The following is a 27,167-nucleotide window of genomic DNA, read 5'->3' as shown; positions in this document are numbered from 1 at the left end:
CGTTCGGTACTTGTGTAGTTGATTATTTTTGTTTTGTTGGTTTGTAGCTGGTTCAGAAGGAGCGTGCCTTCGCGTTCGGTATTTGTGTAGTTGATTATTTTTGTTTTGTTGGTTTCTTGCTGGTTCAGAAGAAGCGTGCCTTCGCGTTCGGTACTTGTGTTGTTGATTATTTTTGTTTTGTTGGTTTGTTGCTGGTTCAGAAGAAGCGAGCCTTCGCGTTCGGTACTTGTGTTGTTGATTATTTTTGTTTTGTTGGTTTGTTGCTGGTTCAGAAGAAGCGTGCCTTCGCGTTCGGTACTTGTGTAGTTGATTATTTTTGTTTTGTTGGTTTGTAGCTGGTTCAGAAGGAGCGTGCCTTCGCGTTCGGTACCTGTGTAGCTGCTGCTTACATGACCGACTCCCACAAGAACTATCAAGATTTTGTGTATAATAATTTTGAATGGGCTGTCTTAGAGAACGCCTTGAAATGGAGACAAATGGAATGGACAGAAGTAAGATAATTTTAACTGTAATTAACCTATTTATATAGCGCCCTATCAACATTTAGTTCTCTAAAGCGCTTTACAATTTTATTATGAAACCGCACACTATACCATTATAGTATGCCCTATGAGGTCAATGTGAGGATTTATCACACTAAACAAGAGCACAATATCGACCGACGACGAAATTCGATGTAGATATTGTATTCTACGTAAGTGCGCGAAATAACATGGATTGACAGAAATCAACAGTCTACGATTGTTTGTTCATTTTTCTTCAGATTTATTTCGGAAACATGAGATTTACAATATCACTATAGCTTGATATTCCATATATTAGTAAAAAAAAATTATTTTATTTAATTCCTACAACATATACATGTACATAGTGTAACAGATATACAGATTCACACCTAAGCACAATAGTTAAGTAATTTTATAACGGGAATATACATTTTAAAAAGTGTATTCTGACAGGAAGAAAGGGAAGTGAAAAGGGAGAAGGGAGAGAAGGAACTCGGTGTATTTTAACAAAGAGAAAGGCAGGAAAGGAGAGAAGGAAATAAATTACCATCACAATAGGGCATTTTTACAAATAGTAATAATCGTATTGATGATTGTATTTCATAGTAATATCTATTACTTGTAATATGGATTTAGAGCAGAGCGATCATATATTATCAGGAGTCGTTTTTATCTTAGTCAATTCTTTATAGTAGTTTGTAAACCTGCATGGCCAAGAAAATATTCTAAACTAATCTCATGATATCATTTCAACGAATATACTGTATATTTCTGTATGATAAAGTTTTTATTAACTATTATAGACTTACCAGTATCACCAGTTTGAGGATGCTATCTTTTTATTCATGATATAGATTATACAATATAAAAGTTGCTCTTCGTCTGACGATATGAACACTTAAGTACATTTCTCGGTCTCATTCCTATTAAATTTCAGAATAACATCAACTATGCCAAGCCGTTAAATGCTATCAATGCATTGCGCACACACGGGTAAGTAAATGGGAACATCTGTATACAATGTAAGTACTAGGCGTTTACAAGGAGAAAGGGCATTAATTTTCATCTCTTAACTTACGTATTGCAATATGTAGGGCTTGCAATCAATAAGTATATTGATTGATTGTTTTACGTCTCGTCGAGAAGTTTTCACTCATAAGGAGACGTTACCATCTGTAGGTACAGTACCACAAGCTCAGGGGCGTAACAGTGGGGATTTATTAGAAGGCTAACGCCTGCCGCGACCTCCGTTTTCAAGGTCATATCCGACAGACCCGTGATTCTCATTTCTAAATGCCGAGCGTTTAGCGAAGGAGCAATCACTACTTATGTTAACGTCTTCGATTTGACACGGCCATGGCACGAGTGGGGCTCAAACTCATGAACGCTCTACCACTGGTCTACTGCGACCGGTAAATGTAGCGTAGATCAGAAGCAGTAGATGAAATGAATGTAATCTAAAAAGCATTATAAAATGAGCAGTAGTATATTACTCCTCCACATTGAACTTCGAATAAACGTCATTAGCTGTTTGAAAACTTTGCAAACACTAAGTAGATATGAATGAACAAGAAATTCAGATTCATCCTCTAGTATAGCTGCCTGTAGGGTCAAATAATCCCTAACGGCAGCAAGGTGCAAGTTAAACATTTGGTTGAATGTATATTGTTTAACGTCCCACTCGAGAGTTTTTCACTCGTATGGAGACGTCACCATTGGCCTATGCTCGGCACTTACAGCCTCTGAGCATGGAGGGATCTTTATCGTGACACACCTGCTTTGACACAGGGCCTAGTTTTTTTGTTTGTTTTTTGGTCTCATCCGAAGGACCGTCCCATTGTTAGTCACGTCTTACGACAAGCAAGGGGTGTTGAGGACCTATTCTAACCTGTATCCCCAGGGAATAAGTTAAACATTTCTGTATAGTATCCTTTATATTACATGTCTATACAAATTACAAAATATTTACCAGCACACTTCTTCCATTCATTTTTTTATGATGAAAATAAGGTATAGTGATTATGAATACTACTCGACGCATGGTGCATTTAGCTTAGCCGGGCCTATTCCTCCGGGATTGAGTTTTGTCGGACCCCGTCCCCCCAGTATCGAGCTTTGTCCCCCTGCATTAAGTTTTGTCTGTTCACTGTCCCAGGAATATGAACTTTGTCGGGCCCTTGTTCCCCGGTATTTAGCTTTGTCGTGCTCTTGTTCCCCGGTATCTAGCTTTGTCGTGCTCTTGTTCCACGGTATTTAGCTTTGTCGTGCTCTTGTTCCCCGGTATTTAGTTTTGTCGTGCTCTTGTTCCCCGGTATCTAGCTTTGTCGTGCTCTTGTTCCACGGTATTTAGTTTTGTCGTGCTCTTGTTCCCCGGTATTTAGTTTTGTCGTGCTCTTGTTCCCTGGTATTTAGTTTTGTCGTGCCCTTATTCCCCGGTATCTAGCTTTGTCGTGCTCTTGTTCCACGGTATTTAGCTTTGTCGTGCTCTTGTTCCCCAGTATTTAGTTTTGTCGTGCCCTTGTTTCCCGGTATCTAGCTTTGTCGTGCTCTTGTTCCACGGTATTTAGTTTTGTCGTGCTCTTGTTCCCCAGTATTTAGTTTTGTCGTGCCCTTGTTTCCCGGTATCTAGCTTTGTCGTGCCCTTGTTCCCTGGTATCTAGCTTATCGGGCCCCCTTCCCCTGGCAACTGCTACTTAAAATAAATGTGGCCATTATCTTTGTAATTGATAAGGTGTAGGCAATAAAATATTTGAGAAAAGGCATAAGAAAAATGGAATAGTATGTATAATGTACTTGCAAAGAATTGATAAAGATAGATGCACGGATTTTTAAGTTGTTTTTTACAGGATTAAGGTACGAGGACACAACATGTTCTGGGCGGTGGACGAATTTGTTCCTCAGTGGCTCTCGGGAAAATCAAGAGCTGATCTGTTGTCTTCTATGAAAAATCACGTGAACCAAGTGATCTCGAGGACTAGCGGAAAGTAAGCGTGTGACATTACAAATCTAAAACCCTTAAGGCAAATAAAAATACATATGCCACCGATTAGTAACAGCAGGTTTCTACTTGACCGAGGAAAACTCTTAAACTTAAACTTAGAGTAACGCTTGTTTAAAATATGTTAATGCTAAAATAAATCATACTAAAACATTGCAAAAAAAATGCTAAATCATATCAAAACATTGTAACGTTAAACAACATATCTGAAAATATTGTAATTCAAACATAAATCATCTGAAAACCATAATTGTAATGCTAAAATAACCATCGTAAAACATTGTAATGCTATAATAAATCATCCGAAAACAATGTACCGCTAAATTATTCTTTTAAAAACATTGTATCTTTTAAATAATTCATCAAAAAACATTGTAATGCTAAAATATTCATCTTTTGAAAAGCATTGTACTGATAAAATAAATCACCTATAAACATGGTAATGCTAAAAGTATTATCTTTTTAAAACATTGTTATGCTAATTATAAATAAACTTAAAAACATTGTAACGTTAAAACCATATCTTTTTAAAAACATACATGTAATAATGCTAAAAACATTACAACGATAAAATTATCTTTATAAATATGGGATTCTTTCTGTAACAAAAAAAAATTTAGATAAGAGAAGAAAACGATTGTAAGCTCATAATTGATAAATAGATGAAAGGTGAAGATAACGAACAATGATCAATGCATAACTCCTATAAACAAACACGGACCCCTGGACACATCAGAGGTGGGATCAGGTGCCTAGGAGGAGTAAGCATCCCTTGTGATATGAAAGCAACACTTTCTATACATCAAATAAAGGTTTTTATACTTTGACAAGGTTGGAACATTGGGATGTTAACAATGAAAATCTCCATGGTGATTGGTATGAACGTCACACGGGGGACCCGAATATTACAGAGAAAATGTTCCAGTGGGTCCACCAACAAGAACCGAACGTTAAACTGTTCCTCAATGACTACGAAGTCGTTACCTCGTCTAGTGAGACAACAGTACGTATGATGTTCAGAAGTTGTTTATTCATAATATAACAATGAATTCATCCAATTAAACAACAGTACGTATGATGTTCAGAAGTTGTTTATTCATAATATAACAATGAATTCATCCAATTAAAGAACAGTACGTATGATGTTCAGAAGTTGTTTATTCATAATATAACAATGAATTCATCCAATTAAACAACAGTACGTATGGTGTTCAGAAGTTGTTTATTCATAATATAACAATGAATTCATCCAATTAAACAACAGTACGTATGGTGTTCAGAAGTTGTTTATTCATAATATAACAATGAATTCATCCAATTAAAGAACAGTACGTATGATGTTCAGAAGTTGTTTATTCATAATATAACAATGAATTCATCCAATTAAACAACAGTACGTATGGTACCCAGAAGTTGTTCATTCGTAATCATCGCATATAGTGATTGATTGATTGTTGTTTTCCGCCACACTTAACAATTTTTCAGTTATCGCATATAGTGAAACAACAGTATTATTAATACTGACTTTGTACATATCTTGTTTTGCCATTACCCCATCCAACGAAAGCAGATTACGTATAATATTCACATATTGTTAATTCGTAATCACTTCAACTGAAACAACTGCATGCATGTTATAAAGATGACAGTCTTGTCACAAAACACAAACAATAATTTTATGAGACACTTGAACATGAATACTGCATCTGAATTATCATGTACGGAAAAAATGCTGATATTATCTAAAATTCTCTTTACCAGGAAATGCACAAGGCAATACAAAGGAAAACAAAACAACATAAAGCATAGGATTGAAAAATAAATTTGAAATCAGTTGATCAAATTGATTGAACTGAATAATTGCAAGACATCTAAGAAATATAGGAAAATAGTACAGTAACATTTTCATTTGTTTGTAAAATTGAACTGCAACATTCTCAATTGTTTGTTTCTCCAGGCTCTGAGGAATCAGGGACTGCATCTCAAAAAGGACGGAGTACCAGTTTATGGCCTTGGTATCCAAGGTCATTTCTTTTCACATAACCTCGACATGGACGTTCTCAAAGTATAATAGTCACATTCACAATATACTTTAACTGTTTATCTAACTGAACATTTATCAAAATATGCAATTTGAATCTAAATAATAAATGAAATCTAAAGTTCAAAATATTTTAAAAACTGCAGAAAATACGTTTATAAAGAAACAGTAACATAGCGAATTTTGGTTACGTATTCTCCAAGGGAAGAAATTTACTGGAATTTTATACGTTTGTTAAATATTCTGGTATGAATTTAATTCAATATTGGCATAGTGTATTATGCTGTAAAACATTTGAATGCCTGTACTATCGTAGTACCGACTGGACAAACTGGCTGAATCCGGACTGAAGTTGTGGATCACGGAGCTGACTATGTTTGATACGGACAACAACCGGAAGGCAACAAATTTAGAGAACGTCCTGACCATGTTCTTTAGCCACCCAGCGGTAGAGGGCGTCTTATTCTGGGGATTCTGGGACGAGCGTATCTGGCACAAACAGGACGCTCTTTTCAACGGAGCAAACATCACAGTTAGATTATTCATAATTCCCATAGTATCTTTAGTGAAGAGCACTGCCAAATTCATAATGTAACAATTACACTCCCAATTCGTTTTCATTTCAACTGAAATTTAAATTTGTTTCAGCCAAACGCAGCAGGGCAAAAATACCTCGACCTTTTCCATAAAACTTGGAAGACATATTTCGTTCACAATGTAAATCCCGGGCACACCGTTCACACCAGTGCCTTCCTAGGAGACTACCTACTAAACATAAAGAAAAATGGTCACCTCATTCATCAAGAAAACTTTAGCCTGGACAAGCCAGGGAAAGACATCACCATTCATCTTACAGGTAGGGGTAAAGAATAATCTCACCTGAAACTTCTGTGATAAGGTTAATGAATAATAGCTTATTTCACTTGAAATTTTCACATGAGATACATAACAAAGTTAACGAATAGCTTAATTATTAAGGAATACCCAACATAAGGTTAATGAATGAATACCCTAATTTACATGTAATGGGATAGCTTACTTCTTAGGAAATACCTATCATAAGGTGAATGAAAATCTTTAGTTACAGGATATAAGTAGTATAAGGCGGCTCGATGGGTGGTTCAACTGAGTGCACTTTTGAGGTCAAAAGGTCAAGTTTTAGAACGCACTCGAGAGCGGCCGAGGTAGCGCGTTGCTAAGGCGGCGCGTGCCTAGCGCGTGTCGAGGTAGCGCGTTGCTAAGGCGGCGCATGCCTAGCGCGTGCTGTGCAGGTGTAGGAAAAATCGATAACAAAGTTGCTATGACGACGAGGCCTGAGCCGTGTGTGAATCCTTTAAAATCCAGTGTTATGAATAATAAACGCATGATTTTAAGTTTACACATTTATTAAATAAACAATTTGAATAACAATTGAACACAATTTTATACAGTTAAACATTAAAATTGTCAGAATAAAGTCCACACCAGTTTTATCACACACGTTCATTCTTTATTCTTTCGGCTCAGCTTTCTCTTCTTTTTAGGGGGTTCTCCTTCACTCATCTCTTTGCTCGTTTTCTTAGGGGGTGGTGGGTTCCACTTCTCCGATGGGGTGTACTCTCTTATGACCGGAGGTTTTGTGCCGGGTACCTCCCCAATCATAGCCATCAATTCGTCTTCATCTCTCGGGCAGTCGCTGATCCAGTGGCCTAATTTCCCACACTTGTAACAAGGGTCCTTTTCTACAGTTTTCTTGACTTTCTGAGGGCAATCTGGTGACCAATGTCCCGTTTCTCCACATGTGAAACAGGGGTTAGTGACTGGGTCCTTCCTTCTTCTGCTGGTGATGTCCTTACGGGTTGCTGCTAATTCCTCGATTTTTTTCACCAGCACCGCGGTGTGATTGTCGATTTCATCAGCCATCACGTTGATCCGGTTGACAATACCGTCCAGTGTGGTCGTAATGATGGCGAAATCGGCCCTGCTCATGCGGGAATCTTCTCCACCGAAGGGCGGTTTATTGTATAATCCCAACTCCAGTCCCGTAGCATCCTGTGAATCGGGAAAATAGAAGCCTAATCCCGGGTCTGTCGGATTCTGGCTAGGGAGGTAATCCGAGGTCTGGGCCATCTTCTCTTGTTGAGCAATGTAGTCTGAAGGCGAGAGATTGAAGCTCGAGGTCTGGTTCGGCGGCGAGAGATTGAAGCTCGAGGTCTGGGGCATCTTCACTTGTCGACCAACGTAGTCTGGAGACGTGAGATAGAAGTTCGAGGTCTTCCCCATTTCAGTCTCCTGATCGTCAGTCTTAGCTTTCTTCAGTTCAATGTAGTCTTTCTGTGGCGCTATCTGCTTCTGTACCAGCTGATCTATTTTCTTCTGAGCTTTGTCCACAAATTCTAGTTGTTTCTGAGCCATGTCTTCTGGAAGGTGATTGAAGATCGAATGAGGACTGACACTTGGGCTCCGCTTTTATAGCCAGCAAAATGTCTAGACTATTCTGTCTCGTGGGGGGCACGTGGGGAGCACGTGGTTGCAGCATCTTTTCTGGAAAAACCGGTTTCATTTAGAACATCTCGCGACCAGCGCGTGCTAGTGCACTAATTGAACTTGAAAAACCGGTTTCATCTAGAACATCTCGCGACCAGCGCGTGCTAGTGTACATTGCTACACATTGACTTTAGTGCAATGGCACTTATATTGGTGTTTAAAATAGCCCTGAAAAGGGCTGTTTTGTGTATGTGTGTGTGTTTTTAATAATCTCTTAAGCCAAATTCGTAGGGATAATCTACATCATAAAAGTTATAACTGTGATCTGCTGAGGTAATAGCGTTTTCTATTTTTTGAGCTCTGCTACCTTGGAAATTCATCACGTTGATTGTTTCCAGCCAATAAATGTTTGCACAAAAAAGCTGCCGCCATGCACCGCCTCTGTTACGACGTTTTTTCAAACGCATGAATCCCGACACTTTTCTGGTTCCGTTAGACAGCGTGTAAAACTGGGCAATCATAAACTGTATTACAGTATTGTCGCGGTAGCAATCTTCCAAATCTATCAGAATGGTATGTTCCGTTTCCCTCTCTTGTAAGACATATTCAAAACACCAATTTTTAGATCTTCTCCTACGATTTCTCATTCGACGCATCTCTTTCAATTCTTCCCATACGTTGTCGTCCATGACTAACAGTGTAATGGTCGAGAATGTTAGCGCGTGCTACTGTCCAACAGGCTATTGCATCATCGGAAAAACCGGTTTCATCTAGAACATCTCGCGACCGGCGCGTGCTAGTGCACTAATTGAACTTGAAAAACTCTATTGTATCAAATCTAGAATATTCTCTGTACTCCACGACCTTTTCCCTATAAATACGAATGTTTTCTTAACTTATTTATTCACTATGGGTGGAACTTCCAACACTAGGTTAGACGGTCATACTTGTATTATAGATTTTGTCAAGATTGTTGAAAATTCGTCTTGGTATAAATCTGCTAAAGCCTATGTACAATCGGCGATACACGAGGTGGGGAATCTTGACAGTTTTCAGATGATTGGTAGATCGTTAGTTAAAGACACGAATCCCGGGCGATTGATCATGATCTATTTGTATGCTGAGGAACTGAAGAAAATCATCCCCGATCAAATCCGAGATCATTCTACAGGAATGTTTACAAGAAGGATTCATGGAAATTATCCGTTTTAACTAGTTTTCCTTCATTATCGAATCATGGCTGGAAGTGACAACATCGTAGAAAAAGCGGATACTTGTATTCATTTTAGTCATTTACAAATCATGGCTGAAAGTGACAACATCGCAGAAAAAGCGCATAAGCATGCATTAGAATGGGTCGAGAAAATGCAAGACGATGTGGTGTTTCAATTCGCTAAAAATTTTCTGATAGCGGGAGTGTTTCCATTGACTCTGGACCAATATACAGATCTACGGAACCAGGTGTACATCAATCTCTATAACGATGCGGGATTGATGTTAATTTATGTCGTGGGGGAAGAATTCAAGAAACGCATGCCAGAAAAAACCGCCGAGATTGAAAGTATCACCAAGGACTGGCTTCGAGAAGTATACATAAAGTGTGAAGAACTTAAATCATTTCATTTATGAAATCATGACTGCCAGGGATAACATCGAAAAAACATTTGTCCTACAGTGTATTGAGGAAATAGAAAACTTGCCAGATTTTCAAAAATTGAAATCCTATCTTCGTTCAGTATTATTTCCAATCACTTTAGACGAATATTGGTGGATATGCAGACATTTGCTCGAGAACCGTATCAACACCGAGTCATTGGTGTTGATTCATTTAGTAGCCGAGGAATTAAAGAGAACAAAGCCGCACATCAGTGGCGTGATCGAGACCCTTCGAGTGCGGTATCTTCATCACTTGTACAACAAAATACAAGAAAATGTGTAACCTTTAATCTGGACAATAATGAAGTGTATCTGTTACCCGAAGAAGACCGGAAAAGTATCTGGATGACTGTAGCCGCTGATCGATATCGATTTCAACGCAGGATTCGAGAAATGGAAAAAATGTTGGACCCTATTTTAAAAAGACATGTGTATTGGTGTTGTGTGTGGGAGTTATGTATTTGAAATATGTGACATGAATAAAATTGTTTACACGAAAGCTGTGTTTGGTTGAGTCTCTCAGAGAAGGGTTTATTTGCTGAGGAATCCAGAAAATCATAAAGGTAGAGTGAAAATCGAATCAAATAAGGTGTTTTCTATCGAATAGACCTTATGAGATGTTTTTATGGATGTACATGGTCGAGAAATAAATTTTTAAAGAGGTGGTGAAGAAACATTGAACCTCGACTCGACCTCTTTGACCTTTGATTATTTATATACCATGCGACGTAGCAAAATAAAAATAAGTTTAACGAATTCGCCGTCTCAGAATCTATCAGATTAAATCTACCATGCACAGACATCGAATGTCTAGAAAAAGACAATGAGAAAAAACTCTCTGCTCGAAAGCACAAATCCGCCATTTTGACGGTCGCCATCTTGGCTTCGTCTCCGAAGCGAGGGATGTTTTCGAGGAGGTCCGCGCTTTCCTGATATATACCGACGCGCTCGCCAGTTCGCTTCACTGGTGATCCAGCACAGCTATAGAAGAAAGAAGTTATAGAAGAAAGAAGATAGAAGATTTAAGATGGCTGAAGGAAGAAGAGACCCCATCTACATCTTCCAGACCTTGCCTGGATTTCGGTACCGGCTGGTAGTGGTGGCTGAGGAACGGGTAGGGGATAATTGGGTCGTGCGTTCTCAGAACGACCTGAGTACCTTCTCCCCTTTCGACCGCAGTGGGGCCCGTGAGATCGTGAACCGAGTGCGGCAAGAGTATGAAGGGAGGAGTCGCCGCCGCACCGCTCGGATGTCTACGGCTACGAGACCGCGCCGACGGGCCCCACAGCCACCCTCACCACCACCACCTTACTCCCCGGCGACGCCTACAGCACCACCAGCGATCCCATCGGCACCGGAGGAATACAGCCCGGTGCCGATGAGCGAGTCGCCAGCGTCACCGGTGGAGTATTCACCGAGGTCACCGTCCCCCGCACCACCTCCAAGCCCAGCCCAGAGTCCGTCGCTGTTGGTCGCAGACACGCCACCACCATCACCACCGAGACCAGCAGCCCCGGCAAGACCCCCACCACCTACCATTCGGTCTGCAGGGAGGACTCCCCCACCGAGACCAGCCCACGCACCTGTGGCAAGTCATCCCCCGAGGAACCACCCTATGACTGTCCCTGGCTGGGCAAATAGGGCGGTTCCTATCTGGTTTAAGTGCCCTGTCTGCTGGCAAGACAGGGTACACTCCGGAATCACGTGCGGGGGTTGTGGGCAGCGCCCAGCTTGCTGCATGTGCGTGGAGCGTATAGAGGAGCGGCGACAGACCCGGGGACGGTGCCCGTTATGCCGGTTTACCGGAGCCAGGCATTGAAGAAAAAGTCGGTCCTTAGGACCAAACGGCCCTTTTTAGGGCCACCCACATGTTACGAAAAGATGCTTTTATGGCAATGATTGAGAAACAAATTAACACCAGTTGCACTTTATTAACAAATACATGATTTAATGACAATATACACTTGTTGATCATACCTATAAGCAAAATCATGAATAAATTGTCTGTAATGAGTCCAATTTCCTCCCGCTAACCCACAACCAATCTTATAAGGGAAGGCTAAAGTCTTGTACGATAATGTGGCCAATTCACGTAAACATTGTTGAAACCATAGTTCTCGCTGTTCGGGTGTATCTCGATAGCGGGGAATACGCTGAGTTCCTTTTCCGTAATCCCACTGGGCTAAGAAACAAATCACATCAGGCTCTGTAGCATTTGATAAGATGCGTAACGTGCCGGGTATTCCTCGATCGGGTTCTATAGCTAGATTTCTACGGCCTAAGGGTCTCCGTGTAGCATACAAGTTGCCCCACGGATATTTGTCGGCAATACTTTGATTTAATCCATGAGGTTTTACCGTTAAACAATTACATTGTTGTACAATACCATCGACTTTCATAGTGAGTAAATCTCCCCGCACACAAGTCACACTCATGCTGTGTTTTTGTTGAGTGTCAAGGCTACAGCTTTCGTTTTTATAAGTCACATTCACCCGATGTGTTTGTTGAGTGTCAATCATGGGGTTTCTTTGTCAAAGGTTCACTACCCTAATTAAAGTGGCATTAAAATAGGATGAAATAGGTTTTTCTCTATCGATCTAACTATCATTGAGGTTTCTACTGCCTCACAGACGTGAAAAATGAAGTTTTAAAGAGGTCGAGAAGAAACATCGAGCCTCGACTCGACCTCTTTGACTTCTGTTTCTTTGAAAACTATGCGACGTAGCAAAATAAAAATAAGTTTAACGAATTCCGCACCCTAGAATCTATCAGATTAAATCTACCAGATTAAATCTACCATGCACAGATATCGAATGTCTAGAAAAAGAAAATGAGAAAAAACTCTCTTCACGAAAGCACAAATCCGCCATTTTGACGGCCGCCATCTTGGCTTCGTCTCCGAAGCGAGGGATGTTTTCGAGGAGGTCCGTGCTTTCCTGATATATACCGGCGCGCTCGCCAGTTCGCTTCACTGGTGATCCAGCACTGCTTTTAAGAAGAATTTGAAGAAAGAAGATTTTTGAAGAAGAATTGAAGATGAGTCAAGTACCGAGTCCACCCATCACGAACCACAACCTGGTCCCGGAGGATCAGCGCGAGGACTGGGATGCCGAGCTGGAACTGGTACAGCGGCCCCCGGGGCGCATTGTGTTCCAACCCGACGACTCATTTGAGTGGCACTTCTTCTATGAAGGAGTGCCAGATGCCCCCAAGAAGCCGCTCAAGAGACGCCGCCGCCGCCAGCGAAACAAGGCCAGACAGTAATGAGGTAATCAACCTCTAGACAGTGTGGGGGGCTTTCATAGTCCCCCCGGCCCTTTTCAGGGCCACCCACATCTTATGAAAAGAGGCTGTATATGACAATGCTTGAGAGAAACAAAAACTAACACCAGATGCACTTTTATTTTTTATTAAGAAACTCGCTAAAGTTACAGTGTTGATAGTTAATAACTTGCCGTGTTCTTCATAGTCTCCCGTCATGTAACGTAGTCTTTCGGATGCGAGACTATTCTCATATGCTTTCCAACAACATAGAGGATGAACGAAATACCTCATGTTACGCTTCGTTCTCCAGTGTTTCATTTGAATTAGTCCTCTTAACGTTTATTGATCTCGGGTCATGATCAAATACTGGTATTCACTCTGAACGATTTTAACGATATCCTCCGGTCCTGCATTGTCTAAGATAAAAGTCCATGCCATACTTTGAGGAGTTTCTCTCACTCCTTTGACTCTTCTATAAACTGGCACGTATTCCATCTTTTGGCAGACTGATTTTTTTTATTGTGGCAAACCTGTCTTATATAGGTACACACAACACAGATTTTTTTTTTTTTAAATTTTTATTTTGTAAACAATTAAATATTTGAACAATTAAACATTTGAACAATTACATCAGTGACAAGTTAATACCATGACACTGACAACTTTGTCCTTTATGGGTTCTAGGTTTACGAAATGTCTCTTTAAACCATTGGGCTACATAACGATCTCGTTGTAACGCCGTGCCTTTCCAAGGAAGTAACCAATCTTGAACCGTTTTTCTTTTACGATGGCGTTGATGTAGATAATACACACAATATTGTCCACAGACATCTGTGTTCAACGCTTGATAACAATTTGTGTTATGAATCCAAGTGTCTCTGTGGCGTCGCATAAACGCTTTGATTTCTTGATGCATCGGGGGTAATCCGTAAGAATCAAAATATTCTATGATGGGGCTGTTCAAATACAAACAGACCCAGTGGGCTCCGGGGCGATGATGAGGGTCTGTATTGATCACGATCGCTTTTTGGTGGGGTAAGATCTCCGGTAATACATCTCTAGGATACACACCTCCAAACGCAGGGCCTAAATCTCGGGATAAGACGTCTCTCAATTGATACGTGTCCATCAGTAATCGATGCTGACTTCTCGTTGTTTGTTGATTTCTAGCAAATTGTCAAAGACGGCATACACCACGCAGTTTAAGGTCGTCGCTATGCTGTCGGCAAATTGTACTTCTACTCTCAGGTTCCCCGTCTGTATGAGATGAAATTTATCCGTCTGAGCTTCTTGATCTTTGGTGAAATCCATACACCATAGGGTGTAACCGTTTTTATACTCTTCCAGAGTAATGTCGGGAGCCCAATCTTGCCCTAATTTTCCCAATCCTTTGTACAGACTTAAATACGATCTCAGATACTGATCGGCCGTGAAATTCGGTTCCAGGGGACGAGTTTCCATCATGTCTCCATTGATACTGACTTCTAATTTTTTGATTTTCTGATTTTGGAAATTAAACGGATTTTTAGCATCATCCCCGTTAAAGGCGGCGTTTTCCACAAACCCCAAGAGGATGAGTTTGGGCATCTGGCCTTGGAATAGGTGATCGGTGATTTTCGATTGGGTCCCGGTGGGGATCGTGAACGTTTTCACTTCCACTCTTCTCAATGGATATTTAGCTGTTTGAGTACTCAGCTGTTGATTGATCAGATTGATGATCGTTGGAGTCGGTTTGACTTTTCTCACCCACAACACCATACTTTGAATGGCTACTTTCCCACTACTTCCGGCATCGGTCATCATGTAGAATTGAGGTCTGGCACGATTGAATCGGAGACGTACGTCTACTCCGTTCGGTAGACATTTCTCTTGCTGAAACAAATCCAGATGTAAACGATCCATCAAGACAATTTCCTTACTGTTATTTATTTTGTGGTGACGTTTTCTCAACCCCACATTCTGAGAATCGTCGGGATATATTGGGGTGGGTAACATTGCATTGATGGTGACTTTATCATTAGCTACGGGAAATTCCTTTGGAGGTTGAACCAGACCAGAATACTCTCGATCTTTCATTTGACCGGCGGTATCTTTTTCCCACAAGGTACAGGCTCTCATCTGAGTTTTCAGAGTTTTGGGGGCATAAGACAGTAATTTTTCCAAGTAGGCTTTGTACGGATAAGTATCCGTTCCGGGGGTAATGACTTTGCCATTGAGACTCACATCGATTTCACTGAATAAGGAATGTAAGATGTTATTGACCGGGGTAGAAGTAGAACCCGCTCCCGTGAGAGCCGTCCCGTCTGCTTTGGTGAATTTACAGACCATCTGGAGATACGATTGAGATAAATCCAGATATTCATCTCCTTGACCTTTGATTTCAAATTCAATGGGAGCCGTATCCGAATTTAACGTACTGGAAATCGGATAATATTCCATCCATTTAGAGTCTTCTAAAGTGACGTTTGTCGGGGGAACTTTAAACAGTTCCAAACTGTCGGTCCCACACGCGCAGGATTCTCTGTGCATCATTTTTGAACGATGTGTTACTGATCGTTGTTGGGAATCAAATGGGTTCACCCCTCCCTCACATCTCCTTTTTATAGGTTCAGTCGAAAATGTCGAGAGATCGTTTCTTCTTACCCCGGACCGGTGCCTGGGGCTTTCTTTTACGCGGTCCTCCTAAGAGACGTTGTTGAGAGGGGGTCTTGGACTGTCTCTTACGATGTCCTCGTGCACCGGCCTGTCTTTTACGGGGTCCCCCTCTTGCTAAAAGACGATGTTTGGCCATACCGGCTGTATTCTTAGCGGCTCGTATACCATGTGTCTTAAGAGCGTCTTTGAGAGATCTCTTATTTTCTAAAACATCTAACCCCGTCTTTGCGGCGGCCGTCAAAGCTTGTTTAGCTCCCGTTTTGAGTAAATCGGTAAAAAAAACCCTTTTCCTTTCTGTTTTCTTCTTTTCTTTCTCCTCATAGTGGTTGCTAACGCCTGCCTTCCGTGAGTTCTGAGCGCTTGTTTGAGAGATCGTTTATTTTCTAAGACATCTAACCCTGTCCGGTACCCGGCTTTCATGGATTGTCGTGCTCCTCGTTTCACCATCCCCGCTAAAACACTGTCCCCTTGACGGGATCTTAATTTTTGTTGAATTCTCGGCATGGCCATACGACCCGTATTTTTGATGGCTTGTATTCCGTGTGTCTTGATGGCATCTTTGAGAGACCGTTTATTTTCTAAGACATCTAATCCCGTTTTAGCGACTGCTGATAAAGCACTTTTAGCTCCCGATTTGAGCAAATCGGTGAATAAACCTTTTCCCCATTGCGTGGGGTTAACCTTTTTGAGGAAATCGATGTAACCTTTTCCCCCTTGTGGTGGCGGTACTATATTGGGCAAGAGAAATCCTCCGATGACTTTACCGGCCGTGTTAACAAGGCCACGAGCCAAACTCTTGGACCAATCTCCAAAATATCCATCGCCTGTTTGTGGTGCGGGGCTCCCTCCCAGTAACCCTCCAACGACCTGACCGATCACGGGAGCCGCTAGTTTACCGACTGTTTTTAAGAGACTACCCCACCCATGACCCCGCTGGTGTAATAAACCTCGTTGATACTGCATCTTTGTCGAGACTGACCCCTTTCAGAGCCTTACCCGCTTTTTATACTTTTTGCGACCCCTCTTTTTTCTTTTCATACCTTTGCCTCCTTGAACGGCCCCGGCTATGGCCGTAACCAGCATGGGAAGGAGAATGGAAAATAACCCGTGTCCTTTCTGTCGTCTGACTCCGCGATGATACTTCATCGTCAGACGACTTTTCTCTTCAATACACTTTTCGGAAATGAAGTTTCACGATCGTTCTTCCATTTAAAAAGGGCATGGGGGTCCCCAGAGAGGTCATGATGTGAATATCGATGGTATCGAAATGTTTTTTACTCAGTTTCAAATATTCTGCTCGGATAGGTTCCCATTTGGCTTGTTGTCTATCATCTTGATGAAAGGTACAAGGAACCACTCTTAATAATTTCAATTCGTTGGACCCCACCACCTGCGGATCCACCACATCGCAATACACGTACATGGATTTCAGATTTTCGTACAAATCCATGGTATGGTTAGCTAAGTAAGTCACGTTCAACCACGTAGTCATGGGTTCATTGGGAATGATGAGTTTCTCACCCCCTATTCCGAGTTTGTAAGCTAAGCCAGTGGGAAAACGGATGGCTAAGGCTGTTTTTTTTAAGTATACTACCATGAAACTGATACATGACTCGATCATATTTCTCGAAGTACACTAATTTCATAGAATTCTCTTCTCGCAGATCGCCGGCTGTTTTCCATATCTTTGCGAATGTTCTGTGCAAGGCCTCATTGATTTCATCGATTAAAGCCGTGGAATGAATGTAAGCCCCGGGTCTAAAGTGAATTCGGTAAATAGTCATCATAGCATTGAGTGGAATGACATCCCCCCAATGCGTATGGGTCCAATCAACCACTACAGCACAACGATTTAAAGGGATCGAGTATTTTTTTGGTCAGTGTAAATCGCCCCCATTTAAACGTATCTGGATTTTTAACCTGTTGGGCGTAAGCTGTAGGGATAAGGATGTCAAAATAAGCCTCTTCCTTTGTAATGTTTTTCAAGGCATTGGTATACATCATTTCGGTTAGCCCTACTTCCCATTCTCCGTCCGTTAAATCCAGGGTTTGTGGTAATAAGGTTTTAAATTGAGCAGTCGTATTATTTGAAAAAGCTTTCATAGACCCGTCATTGAGGAGAGTCATGTAAAACCCTTCTCGGTGCGCCATGATGATTCAAATGATGACCATGTCTCCATTCCTTCTCTATTTATACTCATAACACAATGAACATTTTCATATTTTATTGAACATACAACATAATGTTAATACACAATTTTACATGTCATTCTTCTTGATCGCGACCACCACCGCAAGTCAACGATTGTAGAAAGGAGTCTTCCAACTCTAGTGTTCCTCTCTCGACTAAACGTCGGCGCATCATCAGATAGTGTCGGGTTCCCCAGCAATCGGCCACATCATACCCCTCCTGTAATCTGTCTTTGAAATGTCGGAGACAGTCCTTGGAATTGTCAAACCAAGGACTCTCAATCAATGTCCATTCCGATTCGTGTTGTCGTCCGAAACATCCCCAATGGGCTTTCACTTTCCAACGAAAATCTTGATACTTGGTCTTCATGATAAAGGCTGACCATCCGTGAGGTATCAGTATACGTTTGTACAAGTACACCGGTTGATCTAACACTTTGTGTTGTTTACAATGTCTCAAACACATCTTCTTATCCGCAAACCATGCCGTTTTCTTTCCCTCCTGTTTCCATGCGTACTGTGTGTTAGCCATGGTGAACTGGTGAATCTGAAGAAGATCGTTCCTGTTTTATACTCGGGCTCGCTAACGTCATTTGTGGACTAGGCATGACGTATCCTACGAGAGAACTTAATGTGACCATCCAAAAATCACCATTGGAATCGCCTAAGGCTAACATTACGACCGACGTAATAATGATTGTTAAACACAGGAATAATTGTGCAAAATACACAATTTCTGCTCGAGGGACTTTTTCACCCAAGAATTTCCATTGGACGGTCATGGCAGAATGAGATCCGCTTGCGGAATCCATGAGTCAAAACTAGGGGGATATCCTTTCCAACGCACTTTGACTTCTGAAATGACTTTTTTCCCCACGCGGCGCTTTTTATACCCTAAGATCTCCTCCACTTCGTAGACATCGTCTTTTTTAATTACTGCTTGCAATTCTTTATCGTAAAACGTTCCTTCTAATTCTTCTCCATGGTCGTCTTTAATTCGATATACGTTGCGTCCTGGAACTTTTCTGGAGATGGTAAACAATTCTGTCGTCCAATTCGGTAAATAGCCTTTTTCAAATGTACGTTTCGCTTTACTGATCCGTATACGATCTCCCGCTTGTAATGAAGAGGTCGATGATAGTCTCTGTTTTCCGTACAAGGTTTTCCATACTTTCAAGACGTTCTTGGCATTGACTTGAGCAGGAGCTCTCTGAATACTGCGATGATACGTGTGATTGTAACCGTGTACCAGATCGGGTAAAACATCCACATACCGTCGTGTTTTATGACGTGTAAAATATCGCCACATACGTGCTTTCAGGGTGCGTTGAAAACGCTCCACGATACTGGCTTTGGTTTCGGCATTACGCGTCGTAAAGAAATGAATGGATTTGAAGGCTTGCAGAAATTCTTTATTTGTGAATTCTCTCCCTTGATCCGATTGAATGCGAACAGGGCGACGTCTGTCTCGAAATATCCATTTGAGGCCTCGTATCATTTCTTTCCCCGTTTTCTGTTTTAAAGGCACCACCCACGCATATTTCGACAACACGTCAATCGCACACAATAAAAACGTATACCCATCATTGTATTTTTTCAAGTTCGAGACGTCGGCTAAATCTAACTGCCATTGTTCGTCTATATCCGTCACTCGCGTCTGTTGTCTTTTAAATTTCCGACGTATGGGCTTATGTAGGGTATACGTATCCTGTTCTTTGAACCATTCCCGAATTTGAGCAAGAGTAATCTTATGACCTAATTTACGCACTTGACGGTATAAAGCCTGTACTCCTCCATACCCTGTCTTAGGGTCGTAATAAAGTCGCTGTAAGATCTGATTCCTAGATTTTTTCATGGTAGCGTTAACCATTTTCCAATTTCACGTGATGTCTTTTTACCAGCCTCCCTGATATTTTTAGGGGTCATCATTCGTCTGGGAGTTTCATAGAAAGATTGGTCAAAACCCGAGATTTCTTGAAATCCGCTCTCATCTTCATCTATAGGTTTAGGAGTACTGATTTTTCCGGGCTTGTCCATCGCTTTTATAACATCACGATTGGTCACATATCCTTTAGGGGCATTCGTTTCTTTTAAAGCTTGGGCAAATTGCTGCAACCCTGCAGGGGGTTCACGATGTTTTAAAGGTTTTTGTCTCTGGGACTCGGTGATTAAATCCACGATATTGGAATCGGGGACCTTATGTTCTCTATAACTGATTTCTCCTTCTTTACTCCAAGTTAAGACTTTGGATTTCTAGAGATGATCGAGTAATAAACCCGCTTTCTTTTGACCCGGTTTACTGACACTTTTGATAATCTGATCTTCTAATGCATTGGTATCTGCGGCTGTGGCACCCCCAGGCGGTGTCGGTGGTAAAGGTTTAGACGGAGTCTGTTGTCGTGCTTGTTGTAAATATTGTCGATATCGATGAAGTTGATGGCCATACAAAGCTACTTTTTCCCCCTCGGTTAAATCATCTCGATGTTCGATGTCATCTAATTCACTGCGTAACCCCACGGTCGATTGAAATTCGGGAGGCTTGGGTAATTTTCCCTTCAACTCATTCAGCATGGCTTCGGGTACTAATACCATTTTACGACTCATCTTCTATTGGGATATTTGCAAATTTTGTTAATTCCACAAACGAATGAAGCCAAGCCTCCTTTCTGATTGAGTAACGCTCGTCGTTTTTTCACGGGTTGCGGCTGCACCATGCGTCTTAAGATGTGCTTCTTCGGACCAAGTTGTCGCTTCTGAGCGGGAGTGAGAGGAATCACCCCTTTTAATATATTGTACACGATCTCACAAATCTTTAGAATGCAGTCATTGGAACAATATTTGATGACCTCTCTCTTTAATTTGGAGGAATAATGAGGAGCCGCTACGGTTTGCAAGAGGGATAAATGAGGTCTTAATCGGGATTCACACTTCTTCGTATCAGCCATAATGTAATAATGAAGGTCTGTGCACATTCCCCCTGCTTTTTACAGTGTTACGCGCTCGGGTGCTGGGGATTGAAACGCCCGTGATGAACGGTCTCCTCGTGACGATCGCGACTACTTTTCAAATTGTATTGCAGAGGACAATATCGACATTTGTATTTCTGCTTAGGGGTCGATGTGCTAAAGGGAGTAAAATGTGCCATACCCCCAAAGGCTTGACCAAAAGTGGGTAAGGCTGTATCGGTGGTTCTGGAAGTTCCTATGGGTCCTCGCATGGCTCGTTCCATTTTCTTTTCAGCTAATCCTTGTTTCAGTTCTGCTAAAGTCTTCGTTTTCCTGGGTGGGGTTATTTGAGGTGTCATATATTTCGAAAAAGGGATTTTCACGATGAGTTTAGGGGTCTTCTTCTTCTTAGGAAATTTAGCCATGCGTAAGAGATAAGGAGCCAGGACACTGGTTTTAGGATCGTGGGTCTTCCGGTGAATGATGAGTTTCGGAACTTTCTTTTTTCTTTTCTTAGCTAAGGCTAAGAGGGAAGGGGGTAACACACGTGTTTTCTTTTGCTTCACGACTCTCGCCACACTACGGGGACGTCTTTTACGTTTTTGCCCCGTTTCCCATTTGAACAAATGACGAATGATGGTCCCTCCTAAGAATCCGGCTCCACCCCGTTTCAAAATGGCTTTTTTACGATCTTCTTCATTCGCATTCTTATTGGCAATGACATTCAAGTCGTGACGATGTGCTTGAATGAAACGCCCCGTGAGTTTATTCACGGGCAAGACTCCTCGTAATAAATTTTTAGCGCCCATGGCAAACCAGTTGAGTAAGGCTTTACGTCCTAATTCAATGAGATGGGCTCGTTGAACGGGATCCCGTTCCCGCTGTAAACGTCGTAACGTTTTCACTAATTTACTCTTGGCTGTAGGTCTACCCATGATGAAAGTTGTTTGTGAAATGAAATGAATAGTCATTCATAATGATATTTATACTCTTGGTGGCATGTGCACCGCTAAGGTAGAAAAGAGTTGACTTCTTAATCTTAAATCCTCGGGTGTCTGAGGACTTAAATCGACTAGTAAATACCCGTGAGGAATACTGGTGGCTTCATCATACGCGGGTAATAAATGAGGCATTTGTAATTGGCGACTTAATACCCCAATCTGAGATTTATCTCTAGGATTTTTAAACAACACGAGATAGTGGGCATTCAGACTGATAGTACGATGTTGCACGGCGCGATCAAATAGATTTTGCGTGATATATATAACACTGGTATTACGATGATGCGCTTTGCGCGTAAACCAATCTACAATAGATGCTATGGCTTTACCGCCCATCATATCATCAAAAATGAGTAAATGTCGAGTAGTGAGATCGGCGACTAATTTCTCATCGTCTTGAGGAATGTTGTGAACGAATGTTACAGCTTTTTGTAATGATTCGTAAGCCGGTTGCCATTCTCGATAACACCATACTATTTTTTCTGGTGGTGGTGATATCCACTGCGTATTTTGTACCAGTTGCTTCACAAATTCCGTTTTACCCGATTTAGAGGGACCCGCCACCACCAGAGTAAATTCATGTTTCAATTGAAACGGGGCCAGTGTCTCGTAGGCATACATCTTGATAAATGACACAAGTTCATGGGATCATACATATTTATTAACAAGTAAAAATACGAACCGTTTCTACAAAAGAATCTCTACAAATAGGACATGCTCTAAGTCCTGAAGCACACATAGCACAAGTACATAAATGACCACAAGGTAAAAAAGCAATTCTCAAGTCTCGTTCTAAACAAATGTGACATTTCTGGGTACACATTGGATTCCCTGCCCCGTCTAAGGGTAAGTCTCCCCAATCGCGATCACTGTCTTTAGCGCGGGCATAGGCATTGAAGGCTTGTCGTTCCCATTTGACACTTTTATTGCACAACACGTAAGCACAATGAGGGCTCCAATAGGCATGTTCTATCCAAGGATCGTCCCCGGGTTCCCAATGTTTGAGAGACAATGTGCAATGAAAACAACGCACATGATCATCGATTCCTTTGTAAAAGAATCCGGCTTCTGCAATGTTAGGTAATAAGTTCAACAGAATATCGGGGGCTGTATGAAATGACGCTAGACGAGCCGATAATTCACCATAGGAAGGCACTGAAGGATTCTGTAGTGATCCGTATTTACTCATTTTGCAGACTGATGTTTTTCTCAAGACGCGTTTCCTTTTTTATACCTAATATCCATAAGGAAGCGTGTTGTAATGGTGAACCCGCTGTCGCTTGTCGTACACTACGCGGTATTTCTTTACTAAGGGGATGGTGCGAACATCGTGCTGGCGCGTTCTCTGAATGTAGTGAGGATAACGCACATTGACTTCTTCTTCTCCTTTTAACATTTTTTCTAAGGTAGCGAGTGAGACGATCTTAGAAGCGCGATAATTGAGCGTCAGTCCTTTAACTTTGCACATTGATCCCCCCCCCCCCCTGGGTCTCGTATGCATAATTTTTAGGGCCTCCCGACATGTACTTGATGATACGATCTCCACTCAATTCATCGGTCCAGCCGCCTAAACTGTTGACAATGGTAGGGTTAAATTGGGTCTCGTCATGTTGATAGATAATACTATCCGTATCAAAATAGAGGACGCGTTCCCCCAAAGGTTCTAACGTCTCGTAGAGATGTAAACGAGCATGCGCTGTGGTAAAACAAGCCAGTACTACGTTTCCAAAAGGACAGTCTTCTAGGAATTCTTCTTTCTCCTGATAATAGATCAGCATCATGTCGGTTTCGGGGTGATCTCGATTTTCCAACAGCTCGACTCCTTTGATTTCTAGAGTGGCATCTTGTATTTTTTTCTGGAATTTTTCTTCGGCGGTTAAATACTGTGTTTGTGGTAGTTGTAATCGTTGTGCAAATTTTCCCCAGAGACAATTTAAAAAGAGTTTGGCAATGGTTCTACGGACGGGTTTTTTCTCGATGTCTATTAGATTCATGAAGATGCCTTCCCGGCGCCGGATCTCACTGATGTAGTCTTGTTTCTGTTCGCTCGTTTGACAATGATCGGGGAATCCGGAAGCTTCTTGTTTAATTTTTAAAAAAGTATCGATATAAGATCGAAACAAGTCCTGACTGGTCTTTTCAAAATGCCAGACTTCATAGATGCGGTCAAGCCGATATCTAGAGCTTTGTGTACTTCTACGATCACCCAGGTGCCAGTCAGACTGCGTTCTGAATCGCTGTGACTGCATCGATCGTCGGGTCCTAAGTTGCGATGTTCGGCGCAGGTTCGGCATAAGGGGAAAAGTAATTTTCCTCTCGTCTTATAGGGTAAGACGGGGTGATACAGACCTCGTGGTGGTAAGACACGACAATGAATGAGACCAAAGTACTCTCTCACATTCTTGAAATCGCTGGTGATGACTTGAGGATGATCGATGGGAAACGTTCTGTATTTCAACACGTAAGGATACAGAGAACACACATCGACGTATCGCATGTCTCCCTCCTCGCAATACAGGCGAGTAGCATTGGTACGACCTCCGTATAAGGCATCGCGGGGATTTAAGGGGTCCTGAATATTGAGGTCTCGTAGTAATGTTTGTAACTCTGGATTGTTTTTCACTTGTCGATCAAACTCGTGTTCCCAGATGCTCACGACTGTATATCCTTGTTGCTCTAAGGCGGCGGCGCGTTTCAAGGTTTGCTCATACAGGGTTTGATACGTCTGCTGGACTCGATGGGGGTGGGTTTCCGTCAACAGATTCGGATAACAGGTGGGGCACCCGTGCCAGTAGCAGCCGTAAAATTCGTACACGGTGCGGGATTCCTCCTCGTAGCCGTCCACCGTATAAGGGCCTATGGTAATTTCGCCCCCGTTCTTAGCATGACGTATGTTGCGGTCCAGGGAGGTGAGCCAGCGACAGGCCTTGGCCGAGTAGCGGCGCGACGGTTGATATCCCATATTGGGTATGATGGCTATGGTGTCCTGTGCCATGAATCCTCGGTGATACGCTAAATTAGCCGTGCTAGCAAAAGTGATGGATTCCTGAAACGGGTCGACGTGGACGAGTCCGTAGAGCGTCGCCTTAAATTGCGCACAACAACGGCGTAAAATATCCACATCCGAGATACAGTAAGCCAGGAATTCCTTCTGGAAATCGAACACTTTCCCGGCCTGTTGAGTGTACCAGGTATAGAAGGCTGCACGATTAGCGATCGACATGTCGTCAGGATTGTAGTAGTGAGCATCGGGATAAGCCCCCACGTAATTCTGGTTTTGTTCCGTGTTAAAAAAGTGGGGGAAATAACCTTTTTTCAGTTCTGTTAATCCAAACGCAGAGGGCATCTTGGCGAGGGCAAAGGGGAGGAAATTGTATGAATCGATGAATCTCAAGCCGAACACACCCATACACAAGATTTTACTGCCGTTGAGGATGACTGCGGGTTTGATACAGGCCGTATGCACTAGATAGTTCAAGATGAACTGCCCATCGTATCCCTTGAAATTGTGCGCAATGGCGGTCGTTTCATCATGCTTAAAAGTCACTTTACCCTTCTCGTCCGTCTGGGATTGTAACAACCATTCCATAAACTGCTTTAAGGTGTCGGGGCCTTGAAATACGAAGCGGCGTTGCGAGCCAAACGCATGACAGTGATCACACCGCATGTCGATGTCTAAACTATCGCAATGTTGACACACGCGTTCGGCCACACAGAGGTTAGGGGTGTGAACTCCGTTTTCCTGGGTACATTCAAAATCGTAATAAATGTACATTTTCAAATCCTTGTTGCGTTTGGGCTTCTGTTGAACGAAGCAGAGATGTGGGGTGGTGACGAGTTTCTTGCAGATGTGACATTGTGTTTTTCCACCGCACGCGTGCTGTTTTAATAATTTCTTTGTCATCCATTTCTGACACTGGTCACAACGTCCCATTAAACTACACACAGTTGTCGCGGTATTGCTACTGTAAGGTTTCAAGTGGGTCTGGTAACACGCAGCATTTCTAAAAAATCCCTTACAATGAGCACATTCCGTGCGGGTGCCGTCCGGGGAATAGGGGGTGTCGGCTAAACAAAACGAACAGCGGTGAGGGCAGACGGTACGGTGGTCTTCGATGTGGCTATATCCAACATCACAGTAATCATAATAATATTTATTTTCCGTCACTCCCGGCATCGATGTTATGGTATCGTAATGCTCGTTATCCAGCAGGATGTTCAAACATTTTCCGCTCCCCTGACCTCTGTAGATGGGGTCTAATCGTAATCGCTGCGTGTTTGTCTTAAAATGGAATATTTTCAAGCGATACTCGGGAGCCAAGACCTGATGTAATTTCTCCCATTCCTGAGCCCCACACGGTTGGTCGTTTGCACACCCGGCGAGTTCCATGAGCGCTAAGGCCTGTCGTTTCTGGTCGAGAGCTTGTGTATCTCCTTTTCTCATCTTTAACCATTTTTTCTCCCATTCGGGGTCCGGAATCTCAGGTTTTTGACTGTGTAACTGTGCCACGGCAATAGCTCGAGGGAGACATAATGAATCATCGGGGTTGTTAATACGAACGATGGCTCTCTTGGAGATCTTAAATTTCTTTTTATCGACTTGTAGATGCTTTTTCTTCATGCCGCCGCCACTCCCTTGAGGATATTTGACATGAAAAAAATCTGTGTGGCTCCGTCTGTCATCAGGAACTCTTTTTAGATTGCTGTACGGCTTCTATTTTGTTTAAAATTTTATCCTCGTTGAGGTTTTTAGACTGGGTAAATTCGACCCAAATCTCGGAATCCAAAGACGGGTGTCGAATGTTGAGCCGTACATAATCATTGGGGGTTGCACTGCATTTCCCGTTTCACATTTTTGAGCATATCTTTGAATAATCGCCGAATAAAGGAAGAATCTGGAAGCTCTTTGAAAGTAACGTTGTACACATTTTGTTTCACTTTAAATTTCCTGGAATGGCGGCCTCTATCGAGCTTGATTCGATAATATTCCGACACTAACTGGCGTTTTTCTCTGGCTATCCCCCCTCCCCGCTGTAAAAATCTCACTCGTTGCCAGTTTTCTCTGCGGAGTTCTAATTCACGCTCTCGCTGTATGTGTAGTTGTTCCTCTAAAAATCTCAATCGCTGTTCAATATAATTGGTTGGGAGCCCATTTCTGCTATTCCGTAAGTCGTTGGGTATTCGCTCAGACATGGTGATGAAAGTGACAACGCGAATTGTGTATTGCGTTTATATACTTATTGTGACGTCATAGAAAAGCAGGTTTTTCCACAACGTCAGCGATAATGTTCCAGTCCTAGCTCGGCCACAGCGTCATATAGAATGTTCCACAACGTCAATAACACTCTAAATTAATTAAATTGTTTATTTAATAAATGTGTAAACTTAAAATCATGCGTTTATTATTCATAACACTGTGGATTTTAAAGGATTCACACACGGCTC

The 27,167-nt window shown here is 42.1% G+C and overlaps 1 protein-coding gene across 1 annotated transcript in view; it reads left to right on the top strand.

Moving 5' to 3' along the window:
- LOC125662493 (uncharacterized) overlaps positions 1-27,167 on the top strand; it is a 47,503-nt gene that overhangs the window by 19,129 nt on the left and 1,207 nt on the right. The window contains exons 12-18 of the mRNA XM_056152728.1: positions 336-491; positions 1,444-1,499; positions 3,353-3,490; positions 4,336-4,507; positions 5,462-5,569; positions 5,862-6,077; positions 6,194-6,401. Of these exons, the coding sequence (XP_056008703.1) occupies positions 336-491; positions 1,444-1,499; positions 3,353-3,490; positions 4,336-4,507; positions 5,462-5,569; positions 5,862-6,077; positions 6,194-6,401 (1,054 nt within the window). The remainder of the gene's footprint in view (positions 1-335; positions 492-1,443; positions 1,500-3,352; positions 3,491-4,335; positions 4,508-5,461; positions 5,570-5,861; positions 6,078-6,193; positions 6,402-27,167) is intronic.

Source organism: Ostrea edulis, chromosome 1 (genome assembly GCF_947568905.1).
Source record: "Ostrea edulis chromosome 1, xbOstEdul1.1, whole genome shotgun sequence".
Lineage (NCBI taxonomy): Eukaryota > Metazoa > Mollusca > Bivalvia > Ostreida > Ostreidae > Ostrea > Ostrea edulis.
This window is presented reverse-complemented; position numbering and strand designations above follow the sequence as displayed.